At 49.7% G+C, this 13,165-nt stretch overlaps 1 protein-coding gene across 1 annotated transcript in view; it reads right to left on the bottom strand.

The window, feature by feature from the left end:
• The window catches only part of LOC121292783 (kunitz-type protease inhibitor 1-like), an 84,796-nt gene extending 77,134 nt beyond the window's left edge, over positions 1-7,662 (bottom strand). Inside the window, exon 1 of the mRNA XM_041215160.1 lies at positions 7,085-7,662. Coding sequence (XP_041071094.1) covers positions 7,085-7,526 — 442 coding nt within the window. The 5' untranslated portion in view covers positions 7,527-7,662. The remainder of the gene's footprint in view (positions 1-7,084) is intronic.
• Between the last annotated feature and the right edge of the window lie 5,503 nt (positions 7,663-13,165).

Raw genomic sequence — 13,165 nt, 5'->3', positions numbered from 1 at the left:
ACTCCTAAGTTTTAAGAATAAATTAGATAGATACATGGATGGGAGAGGTCTGGAGGGTTATGGACTAGGTGCAGGTCAATGGGACCAGCGGAATAATATTTCAGCACAGACTAGAAGGGCCCAATGGCCTGTTTTCTGTGCTGTAGTGTTCTAAGCATTGGAATAGTTCTGAAGCAGTTGTCAGATCTTTCTGAATGGGGCACTCAGGATGGCCAGAATGGTATCCATTTTCTGCGCATATTCTGGGGAACGTTTGAATCTGAACTTAAATATTCCTGGTTCTAATGAAAAATCTTCGACCTGAATCATTATCCGTTTTACTCTCTCTCTGCACATACTGCCTGACCAGCTGAGCTTTCCAGCAGTTTCAGTTTTGACTTTCTTTCAAATCTGTTTTTCTTCCCGTCAGCTCCCTCCCCCCACCCCGAGACACCAACCCCACATTGGTATGCTGTTAACCGAAAAGGCTGTGCTTCTCGGCCTGCAGTCGAACACCTAAGTCAACAATAACTGAAGGTGAATGGCTGCCAACAATCAACTAGAAAATTGGGCAGAATCAAAGGGACCATCATCACTGGAAAGGAAACCATAGTGGGTTCTCAGTGTGGCAGAGAGGAGCAGGTCAGTGTAACAGCCCCAGTCAAATGAAACCCATCATATTCTCAAGCAGCTTAGGAACTGCAATAAAGATCTTTCACTGAATTTACAGCACAAGAACAGGCCATTCGACGCAACTGGTCTACGCTTATGTTCCACAAGAGCCTTCTCCCGCTCACCCTCTTAATATCTCCAACATTGTTAGCTATTGTTTAGTAGTGGTATTCTTGCTTCTGCGTCAATGGGTTTAAGTCCCACTCCAGAGACTCAAGCACATAGTCCAGGCTAACACTCCAGTGCAGTACCGAGGAAGTTCTGCATCGTTGGAGGTGCCTTCCTTCAAGCGAAACATTAAACTGAGGCCTTGTCTCCCCTCTCAGTTGGATATCAAAGATCCCACTGCACTGCTTCAAAGAAGAGCAAGGGAGATATTCCTGGTGCCCAGGCCAATGCTTAAACCAAAAGCTACATCTCTATATTATCTGATCACAAATCTCATTGTTTTTTGTAGGGTCTTGCTATGCACACATTGACTGCTCTGTTTCCTAATTTTACACTTCTAAAGTACTTAATTAGCTGCAAAGTGCTTTGAGATGGCCTGAGGCCACAAAAGGCACCACAAAAATGCAAGTCTTTCCTTCTACTCCTTTCTCCTTCATGTACTTTTCCAGCCTTCCTTTAAAGGCTATTCATCTCCACCATTCCATGATTTTACTGAAACATAAAAGATTCTGAGGGGGCTTTACAGAGTGGATGCTGAGGGGGTGTTTCCTCATGTGGGGGAATCTAGAACTAGAGGGCACAATTTCAAAATATGGGGTTGCCCATTTCAGATGGTAATGAGGAGGAATTGCTTCTCTCAGAGAGTCATTCATCTTTGGAATTCTCGTCCCCAGAGAGCAAAGGAGGCTGGGTCATTGAATATATCCAAAGCTGAGTTAGACAGATTTTCGATCCGCAAGTGACAGGCAAGAAAGTGAAATTAAGGCCACAATTGTGTCTCAACCACAATCTTACTGATTGGTGGAGCAGGCTCGATGGGCTGAAAGGCCTACTCCTGCTTCTACTTTTTATGATCATATGGTAGGGAGTCCACATTTTACTCAACCTCTGGGTAAAGGAGTTTCTCCATAGATGATCCTTGGATTTATTAATTATCTTATAGTTATGGCCCTCAGCTTTGGTCTCACCTGCAAGTGGAAACATCTTGTGTGTGTCTACCCTATCAAGCCCCTTAAGTTTGATGTCTCTATCAGGCCATCTCTCACAGTCTTCCCTTTTCTAGAGAAAAGAGCTCCAGTCAATATTTCCAGCTTTTATGCACTCAGTTCTGTTATCATTCTTGTGATTATTTTTTGCAACTTTTGTGGTGCCTCTGTAATCTTTTCGTGGTATGAAAGCCTGAACTGAGCACAGTACTCTGAAGTGGGCATAACCAAGGTTCAATACAAGTTTAACATAACTATGTTTTTTTAATTCTATCCCTTTAGAATTATACCTTTCTATTTGAATATGGGACTTCCTCATTACCAAGCTTTAGTTTTTTAATTCATTCTTAGGATGTGGGTATCCCTGGTAAGGTCAGCAGTTATTGCCTCTCTCTCATTGCTTTGAGATGTTGTTGGTGGGCCGCCAGCCTTGTACTAATTTCATGGTTTGATAGAACTAAATAACACCAGGTTACATTTGTATCTCCTTAGTCCAGGAACACCTGGATGAATTATAATCACCTAACAACTACCCAGACCGAACTAGCCATTAACTTCTCCTGCTAAGTGCGTGTATAAGAATGCTGGGGGAAGGATAGGATTTGGCTGTCACAGTCAAATAGCTTGCCAATACTTGTCACCAAGATCAAGTACATGGAGGGTTTCCATACCCATGGAATTTCATGCTGTAATTCAAGCCAGTGCATTGAGAGAGAGAATGAAAGTTAACAAAAGATAAATACAGAAGTGAGGTGAATCAGTACACAACTTCCTGTGTGACTAATACGGACACTGATTCACTCTGAGATGAGTGAGGCCTTGCGTTAGAATATTGCTCCATGACTGAGAGCAGACAGTTTCATGGGAATCAGGCAGAAATTACAACCAGAGACAAAACAGTGAAAACGCACTAGAGGTATTTTCTGGACATAACAATCACACAAGGAATCAGGTAGAAACTAAAATGACTGCACTAAGATATAAATTATGTAGGAATTATAATGGGACTCACAGGACCCAGATTCAAGAATCATTTCAGCGTCAGTTCTATATATGCTAACATCCAGTTATCCCTCTACCAGCATCAGCATTGTGGGTACTTCCTGTGCACAAGCTGACTGCCGTGTTTCCTACAAGAATGACTACACCTTAAAAGCACTTCCTTAGGTGTAAAGCGTGTTTGGGATGTAAAATTGTGAAATGGCGCTATTGGAGGTTCTTTCCCACGATGTGCGGTAGAGATTTCAGAAAGCACCCTAGTGCCAATTAAGTATTAGTCACCAATTATTGACGAGCTGGAAGGGTTATCAATATTTAACCTCAACACACTTTGTTCTTTGACTCTGCTCTTGGAGCTTTGCACTCATACAGAAGTGCAGTTCCGCAGGGACTAACAGCTTCCTCACTGATTGCCCTACTAACCGTTCTTCATCAGTCTGAGCATTGGTACCCAAGGGGGACAATCCACACAGGAGTAAAAACACTAGTTTCCTTCACACAGCTGCATGGTGGAAGTCAATGGGATGGTGCGGACACTGTTTGACTGCAAGAGCAAAATAGCATGGTAAGCAGATGAAGCATGTGCCCTCGTTCATTGACGATTACCCTTATCAGCAGCTAATGCTGGCACCCACGTGCCAGGTTGACAAGGGCTAATTAAACTCATCTTGGGGACACAGGTTCATCACAACCAGTCCCATACCCTGCAGCAGTTCAAAATGCATTACTCATAACTTCACTTTTCCATCTCTTTCATTAGCCTTGCATAAATGAAGAGGTAAACAGTAATGAAAGAACTATGATTCCACTTTAGCAAAAAGGAATTGGAGTTTGCTGGGAACCTTCTTTACAATTTAAAAAACACAAAAGCCTGATACTGAAGGCCATAATTCATATGACATGCATCAGCCACCATCCAGTAGCACAGTTGAAAACCCATCCCTCATAGGTCAGTTTAGGAAAGCAGTATTAGCTGTGGCTTAGTGGGTAGCGCTCTCACCCAAGGATCAGAATGTTGTAGATTCAAATCCCATGTCAGAGACTTGGGCATAAAGTCTCAGCCAATCGCAGGTAACATTAAACCCGGATCATCGCTGGTCTCTCAGGTGGGCATGAAAGATCCAACATTGTTACTCGAAAAACAGCAGTGGAAGCCCTCCCAATACTCAGCTAACACCACTAAAAACAGATTGTCTGATCACTGTCACATCGGTGTTTGTGGGAGCTTTCTATGTGCAAATTGGCTGTCATGTTTCTCTGCGTTACAACAGAGGCTACCCTTCAAAAAATGGCAGCAAATTGCAGACATTCTGAGGTTGTGAAAGGTGCGAAAGAATTGCAAGCTTGTCCTTTCTGTTATAGATCCGAGGGTTGTTGAGTTTTGAGAGGGTGTCGGGAATAACAATAGCCCCTGGAAGACTGCCCTTCACTGGGGATGCAATCACCCGCTCTTTACAAGACATTGCCACCAAGTTTAGAAAACCAACATTGTGCACGAGAGCCTCCAAACTAATTGAAAGTTAACATCATTTGGTCACAGTATGAATGAACATGGCCATAGGTGGGCAAGGGTGCCAAGTATGTATTTAAAAATAAGGATCTCCCATTTTAGAGATGAGGAAAATATTTTTCTCTCAGGGAGTCAAGAGTCTGTGTAATTCTTTTCAACAAAAACAGAATTACCTGGAAAAACTCAGCAGGTCTGGCAGCATCGGCGGAGAAGAAAAGAGTTGACGTTTCGAGTCCTCATGACCCTTCGACAGAACTTGAGTTCGAGTCCAGGAAAGAGCTGAAATATAAGCTGGTTTAAGGTGTGTGTGTGGGGGGCGGAGAGATAGAGAGGTGGAGGGGGTTGGTGTGGTTGTAGGGACAAACAAACAGTGATAGAAGCAGATCATCAAAAGATGCCAACGACAATAGTACAATAGGACACATAGGTGTTAAAGTTAAAGTTGGTGATATTATCTAAACGAATGTGCTAATTAAGAATGGATGGTAGGGCACTCAAGGTATAGCTCTAGTGGGTTTTTTTTATATATAATGGAAATAGGTGGGAAAAGGAAAATCTTTATAATTTATTGGGAAAAAAAAGAAGGGGGAAACAGAAAGGGGGTGGGGATGGGGGAGGGAGCTCACGACCTAAAGTTGTTGATTTCAATATTCAGTCCGGAAGGCTGTAAAGTCCCTAGTCGGAAGATGAGGTGTTGTTCCTCCAGTTTGCATTGGGCTTCACTGGAACAATGCAGCAAGCCAAGGACAGACATGTGGGCAAGAGAGCAGGGTGGAGTGTTAAAATGGCAAGCGACAGGGAGGTTTGGGTCATTCTTGCGGACAGACCGCAGGTGTTCTGCAAAGCGGTCGCCCAGTTTACGTTTGGTCTCTCCAATGTAGAGGAGACCACATTGGGAGCAACGAATGCAGTAGACTAAGTTGGGGGAAATGCAAGTGAAATGCTGCTTCACTTGAAAGGAGTGTTTGGGTCCTTGGACGGTGAGGAGAGAGGAAGTGAAGGGGCAGGTGTTGCATCTTTTGCGTGGGCATGGGGTTGTGCCATAGGAGGGGGTTGAGGAGTAGGGGGTGATGAAGGAGTGGACCAGGGTGTCCCGGAGGGAGCGATCCCTACGGAATGCCGATAAGGGGGGTGAAGGGAAGATGTGTTTGGTGGTGGCATCATGCTGGAGTTGGCGGAAATGGCGGAGGATGATCCTTTGAATGCGGAGGCTGGTGGGGTGATAAGTGAGGACAAGGGGGACCCTATCATGTTTCTGGGAGGGAGGAGAAGGAGTGAGGGCGGATGCGCGGGAGATGGGCCGGACACGGTTGAGGGCCCTGTCAACGACCGTGGGTGGAAAACCTCGGTTAAGGAAGAAGGAGGACATGTCAGAGGAACTGTTTTTGAATGTAGCATCATCGGAACAGATGCGACGGAGGCGAAGGAACTGAGAGAATGGGATGGAGTCCTTACAGGAAGTGGGGTGTGAGGAGCTGTAGTCGAGATAGCTGTGGGAGTCGGTGGGTTTGTAATGGATATTGGTGGACAGTCTATCACCAGAGATTGAGACAGAGAGGTCAAGGAAGGGAAGGGAAGTGTCAGAGATGGACCACGTGAAAATGATGGAGGGGTGGAGATTGGAAGCAAAATTAATAAATTTTTCCAAGTCCTGACGAGAGCATGAAGCAGCACCGAAATAATCATCGATGTACCGGAGAAAGAGTTGTGGAAGGGGGCCGGAGTAGGACTGCAACAAGGAATGTTCCACATACCCCATAAAGAGACAGGCATAGCTGGGGCCCATGCGGGTACCCATAGCCACACCTTTTATTTGGAGGAAGTGAGAGGAGTCGAACTCAAGTTCTGTCGAAGGGTCATGAGGACTCGAAACGTCAACTCTTTTCTTCTCCGCCGATGCTGCCAGACCTGCTGAGTTTTTCCAGGTAATTCTGTTTTTGTTTTGGATTTCCAGCATCCGCAGTTTTTTTGTTTTTATCTCTGTGTAATTCTCTTTCCCAGTGAGCGGCACAGGCAGTCATGGAATACTTTTAAGCCAGAGGCAGGTAGATTCTTGATTAACAAGGGAGTCAAATGTTATCAGGGGTAGGCAGGAAAGTCGAGTTGAGGCCCCAGTCAGACCAGCTATGATCTTATCAAATGGCAAAGCAGACCCAAGGGGCCAAAGGGCATATCCCTGCTCCTAGTTCATATGTACTGAGATATCACCTGATGTTCAACCAATGATTGTAGGATAGTAGCCAGATAAAACTACCAGAATTGAGGTTGTAGAGGGAGCAAAGGGCGTGGAGGGTACAGAAGGGCAGAGTGCATATGAGACGAAGGGCATAGAGGGGGCAAAGTGTTCGGCAAGGCCAAGGGGACAGGGGACAAGGGGGAACGGGTGCGGACAAAGGGGAAAGGGTGTGGGCAGAAGGCAAAGGGGAAAGGGTTTGGGAAGAGGGCAAAGGGTGCGATCGGAGGGCAAAGGGGAAAGGTGCAGGCAGAGGGCAAAGGGGAAAGGGTGCAGGCAGAGGGCAAAGGGGAAAGGATGCAGGCAGAGGGCAAAGGGGAAAGGATGCAGGCAGAGGGCAAAGGGGAAAGGATGCAGGCAGAGGGCAAAGGGAAAAGGATGCAGGCAGAGGGCAAAGGGGAAAGGATGCAGGCAGAGGGCAAAGGGGAAAGGGTTTTGGCAAAGGGTAGGGAGAGAAGGTGGCAACTGCCTGTTCAGAGTAAGGGGGCAAGTGGGGAAATGGGTGGATGGAAGGAAGGGGTTGAAGGAGCCACTTACCTGCAGTGGGTTGCCTGGGTCTAAAGTAGTCCTCGTAAACAGTGTTCTGGATGAAGTTACTGAAGCCTTCCCTCCTGAAGAACCTACAGACATACACCTGGTTGTAGAGGCAGTTGAAGAGGAAGCAGCCGCTGATCTTCCTCAGCATGGCATCCTCCTGGCTTTGTTGCATGGTGTCCTCCAGCAGGACGACATTACAGCCCCGGGTCCGGCAGCAGATGCTCACACAGTCCCTGGCGTGGCTGACATTGGGGGACCCCAGGAAGGTGGCCCCGGCGGACACAGAGTCATCCGTGTCCAGCACGAAGTCGTCCCGACCCAGGCGGTAGAGGCTCAGGCAATCCCTGCCGGGCGGCTGGTCGCGCCAGGCGACCAGGCTCACCTGGGGCAGGTAGGACAGGTAGAGCAGGTAGGGCAGGAGCTGGGCGAGCCGCGGGGACATGACCGCTGCCGAGCTGGGGCCAGTGTCCGAGCCGAGGGGGAAGTGAATCTGGGCGCTGGCTGCACCCAGGTGAATCCCGGAAACTGGCTGAGCCAGTGAGCTCCACACCCAGCCAGCCCACAGAGTATTACACAGCTCAGCTACACAACAGGAAGTGTAACCCAACACCTCAGCCTTAACTCACCCCACAGGGAACCGACACAGCCCTTCACCAGTCACACACAAGCAGCAGTGAGTTAGTAAATTCAGAGCCCTCCCACACGAGTTCCAACCCCAATGGGGGGCAGCTGGTGGGACTTAAATTCCAATTAATTCACAAGCCTGGACCATGAAGCCTTGGAGCCATTGACTTGTTGTTAAAACCCTGCCTGGTTCACGAATGTCCCCCTGCCCACCACCGCCGCACCCCCCTCCCCCCACCCTTCCGAGGGGAAGGGAACCTGCCCTCCATACCCACCCTGGCGACTCCAGACCCGCAGTGGCTGGCCATGGTGATTGACGCTGAGGGGCGGAATTTCCTGTGCCCGCTGGCGTCGGCGGGCGTGAGCAGACGATAGGGCAGGAAGGCCAAAAATCGGCTTCATGATGTTGGGGAACCACTTTGCAGTGGTCCGCTCTGCCCGTCAATGTTGGGCCACGTTTCCCCCATCAAGGACTTCACTGTGATACATCTGAATATCGTTAAAAGTCCAGCTCGCTGGAATCATCCACCCCACGTCAAATTTACCGCCCACGTCAGCAGGAAAACACACCAGTAAAGAACACGCCTTGACGAAGGTGACTTACTGCCAGGGCCTTGCGGACATCCGAGGAGCAGAAGATGCTGGAACCCGAGAGCAAAGGGACCCTGGAGGAACGTGCATCGCACACTGGGTGGATTCTCATGGACTTGGCTCTGCTACAAAGCAGCTCATGAAAGGTGGAAGGTCACCAGTGAGGGCCTGCTTCAGAACATCAGTGTCTTGGCCATGGCCTGTTACGGATGATCATCGAGGGGGTGAAGAGGAAGGTCTAGGTCTGACTGGGAGAGGAAGGTGTGTCAGGGGGGTGGGGGTGAGCTTGGGCAGGGGGGAAAAAAGTTGACGGGGAGGGATGAGGTTGGGAAGGGGGGAATGAAGAAGTCGGGGAGGTGAGGTTGTGGGAGGAAAACGAAGGTGTCAGGGAGGGGTGAGGTTGGAGTATGGGAGCAGGAGGGTGTAATGGGGGAGAATACGGCAACTGGAGAAGTAGATGTAAGGGGGAGGAAGGTGTAAGGGAAGGAGTTCAGAGGAAGTAAGGAGCCTGAGGGGAGGAAACATTAATGGGGGGGGGGATGTCCAGGGTCCCATTGCTCTCGGACTCCATCATCTTCTGCTCCTCGAATGTCCGCAAGGCCCTGGCAGTAAGTCACACTTGTCAAGGCGTGTTCTTTACTGGCATGTTTTCCTGCTGACGTGGGTGGTAAATTTGACATGGGGTGGGTGATTCCAGCGAGCTGGACTTTTAACGATATTCAGATGTATTACAGTGCAAGGGAAGGGGACAGTGGAATTGATGACTGCCTCCTGGGGAGCAAACTGAGGGTGGGCGTGGTAGGAGGGAATGGTGAGAATAAGAGAAGGCAGAGTGAGCCGACAAGGTGGGAGATTGAGAGTGTGACGGTATTGGCAGAAGGGACAGCGAGGCTGGTTGGTGGAGTCTCAGAGGCAGGCATGGACCCTGGATGTGGGAAGGAGGAGGTCAATGCATGGATGGGGGCGGGGTTTTTGGGAAGATAGGAAACGTGCATGTTCACATGGACATCCCAGAAAGAAAAGGCTTCTAGCTGGTAGGTGAGAGTGGGGAGGTGGGAGGTGATGCCAGGGGTGTCGATAATGATGGGGGAAAGGACATGGTTGACTGGGGGAGGGGAAAAGACATGGGAGCTAAAGGAGAATGCACACCTTGCTTTTAAAACCAAAAGTGAAAGGAGACTAGTGTTGGACGGGCATAGGTGCTACAAGGGAGTGTGATCAGTGGGTGGGTGGAGATACAGGTCAGCTCAGACGGACAACTGAAAGAGAACCCCAGCAGGCAGCATTGAAAGTGCCCAGGACAGTGCAATGGAGTAATGTTCTGTATGCGTGGGAGAGCGCTTGCACGAGGATCTGAAAGGCCCTGCCGCACACACATTTCACCCTCCAGAATCACTCATAGGCCGGCTGCGTGCAGCTGAGCTGCTAGTTGGGGGGGGGGGTGGGGGGGGTGGGGGGGGGGGGGGGGGGTGGTGGCGGTGGATGTGGGGTGGGGGGGGGGTGGGGGGGTGGATGTGGGCGGCGGGCAGTGCAGTGGGAAGACTCGCAAAGCCTGTCAATGAAGATGAAAGACACCATTACACATTATTCAGTGAAAGAGAATATATTTTCAGATTATAAAGTGACAAAATGTGTTCAGCTGTGCACCCAATTGTGATCAGAATTTCTTCACTTTTCTAGGCCTGACATTTCTAGGTGCTGCGCTGATATCCGCAGCAGGGGTGGAGACAGTCTGTGCAATGGTTGGCCCTGTTGCCTCTGATGACTGTGGTGTGCAGTCCTTGGAGAGCCGAGGCCTTGGGGTCCCAGCTTGCTTTGGCCGTCCTCCTGTGGGCCAGCTGCTCCCTCTGCGCTGACAGAGGGTTAAGGGGGTCACAGGCAAAGAGGACTCGGATGGAGAGGACAGACTCAGATTCCTGAGTGGATGACCCAGGTGTGTCCCACTGTCGCTCCTCCTCCCTTCGGGTGCCCGGGGGCCCTGGCCTGACTTCTCGAGTGGAAGGAGCACCTGGAAGGACATCGAGGTGCCCCATTTCCCTCTCGTGTTGCAACTGCAGGAACTCACCCATGGCTCCCGTGATGGAGAGCAGGTCTGTGTGCATCTCTGCGTTCTGCTGGACCAGGGTCTCCATGGCATCTGGCATCCTCCCCATGGAGACGTTCCATACACGCACATGTGGGCACCACTTCATCAGAGAGCAGGCAGACACACTCCTCTGAATCATGCGCCATTCTGTTGAGGGCTTCGAACAGCTCTGCGTGATGTTCCCACACCTTCTGCTGACTCTCCACGGTGAGTTGGAAGGCCGAATCCAGAGGCTCATCATCTGACTCGGACCTCACAGATGCCTGTTCCCCAGCAGTCCCCTGAGTGCTGGGGAGCTCGGCTGAATCTACTCTTCCTGCTGCAGACACGTGTCCGTGTGGTGACCATCAGATTGTGAACCAGAGCCTGCTCCAGGTCTAGGTCCCATCGAGGTGTGTGTCTCTGTGCTGGTGGAGGGTGCGGGTAAGCGCTGTGACGGGTCTTCCAGGCTGCTTATTTCCAGCTCTTCAATGGAGGAGGTGTCCTCTGGGCTGGAAGTGAGGACCTGGATGGAGCTGAGGGATTGGCTGACTGAGGATGTTGTTCACTTGGCAGAGCTCCCTGTGAATCAAAGTAGAGATAATTAGTGCATGGCAGCAGAGTCAAAAGCAAGAGAGAGAGAGCACTCACATTTGCATTGAGAGAGATGATATGGCACAGGATCCTGACGTGGGTGTTCGCCACCGACCTCACTGTCACCGCAGTCAGCGTGATGGCACACTCCTCAAAGTGAGTGAGGGGCCTAATGTGGGCCACTCCATCCCCCCCCACCGGGTCTGAGACCACTTCCTGCTGATGTGAGCCAGCTTCTCCTGCATGTGGAGAGAGTGTGAGCAGGGCACATGGCACTGCATGGAATGTTAGTGTGGTGAGTAGAGCCACGGACAAGATCAGGAAGTGAGCTCCAGATGGAGATGTGAGGGTGTGTGTGAGAGTCAGTGGCATGGTCCTTTGAGGTGTGAGATCCCTGTGGATGTGTGATGGGTTTGTGGGTTCGTGAGTTGAAAGTGATGAGAAAAATGACTTACCCTGGTGGAACGGATGAGACCATTCATCCTCTTTTGCAGGCCACAGGCGCTGACCACCGCTGCTACTGCCTCCCATGCAGGATTGATGAACTTGCTCTCTGGTCTTCACCCAGAGCGGAGGTAGAAGACACCCACACAACGGGCATCCACAGCATCCAAAAGGTGTTGCTGAAAGCATTGAGAGGTGTACGCGCAGCTGCACTTTAAGTACGTTGCCCGATGTGAGGAAGTGCCAAGGTGTCGGTGTGACAGACAAATTGGAGATGGCACTCCAGTGAAACAGCCTGCCACCATACTTAGTGCAAATCTGCGATATTCCGCCCTTAATCACCCTCCAGCTCTTGATCAGAAGCTCCCAAAGGGCCAGTCAGTTGTGTCAAACTGCTAATGGTACAGAAAAGTCAAAGAAGAGTGAAACCAGACCCAGCATCAACCTAGGTGCTGGAAACAACAAAGGCACACCCTGCCCACTTGGCACTGCCCAGTCAGCCTAATGCTTGTGGACTTGTGCGAAAATTGGATGCGCTGTCCCTAACAGAATAGTCAAGCATCCACTTGACATAGTCATGCTTAACAAATCATACATTACAGCTAATGCCCCAGACTCCTTGCTCATCATCCCTAGGTGTTTCCTCTCCCACTGGTGGTGGCATAGTGGTATACAGTTGAGAGAGAGAGCGGCCCTGAGGTTCCTTAACATTGACTCCACACTCCATGAGGTCTCATGGCATCAGGTTAATCAAGGGCAAGGAAACCTCCTGCTGATTATCACCCATGGCACCCCCACGCCCTCAGCTGATGAACCAATACTTCTCCACATTAAACTCAAATTGGAAGAGGCATTGAGGGTGGCAAGAGTACAGAATGTACTCTGGGTGGGGGACTTCAATGTCCATCACCAAGAGTGGCTCGGTAACACCACTACTGACTGAGCTTGCTATGTTCTAAAGGGCGTAGCTGCTGGACTGGGTCTGCGGCAAGTGGTGAGAGAAGCAACAATAGGGAAACATCTACCTGGCCTCATCCTCATCAATCTACCAGTCGCAGATGGATCTGTCCATGGTAGGAGTGACAAACACACAGACCTTATGGAGATAATATCCTTCATGTTGTGTGGCACACCACCATGCTAAATGGGATAGATTCAGAACAGATCTAGCAACTCAAAACTGGACATCCAGGAGGTGCTGTGGGCCTTGAGCAGCAGAATTGTATTCAACCATAATCTGAAACCTCATGGCCTGGCATACCCCCCACTCTACCATTACCATCAAGCCAGAGGATCAACCCTGGTTCAATGAGGAGTTTAGGACAGCATGCCATGCGCTGCACTAGGCATCCCTAAAAAAGAGGTGCCGATCTGGTGAAGCTACAATTCAGGACTACATGTATGATATATAGTGGAAGCAGCATGCAATAGAGCTAAGTTATTGCATAATCAACACATCAGGTTAAAGTTCTGTAGTCGTCTCCAACCAGTCAAGGCCGACGATTAAACAGCTAATCGAAGGAGGAGGGTCCACAAATATTCCCATCCTCAATGATGGGTGACCCCAATACATCAGCGCAAAAGATAAGGCTGAAGCATTTGCAACCATCTTCAGCCAGAAGTGCTGAGTGGATGATCCATCTTGGCCTCCTGATCAGCATCACAGGTACCAGTCTTCAGCCAGTTTGATTCACTCCATGTGATATCAAGGAACATGGACAAAAGACCTCAATTCATGAGGTGAGCTGAGAGTGATTGCCCTC

This window comes from Carcharodon carcharias, chromosome 20 (genome assembly GCF_017639515.1).
Source record: "Carcharodon carcharias isolate sCarCar2 chromosome 20, sCarCar2.pri, whole genome shotgun sequence".
Taxonomy (NCBI): domain Eukaryota; kingdom Metazoa; phylum Chordata; class Chondrichthyes; order Lamniformes; family Lamnidae; genus Carcharodon; species Carcharodon carcharias.
The sequence above is the reverse complement of the archived record's forward strand: the minus strand, read 5'-3'. Positions and strand labels throughout refer to the sequence as shown.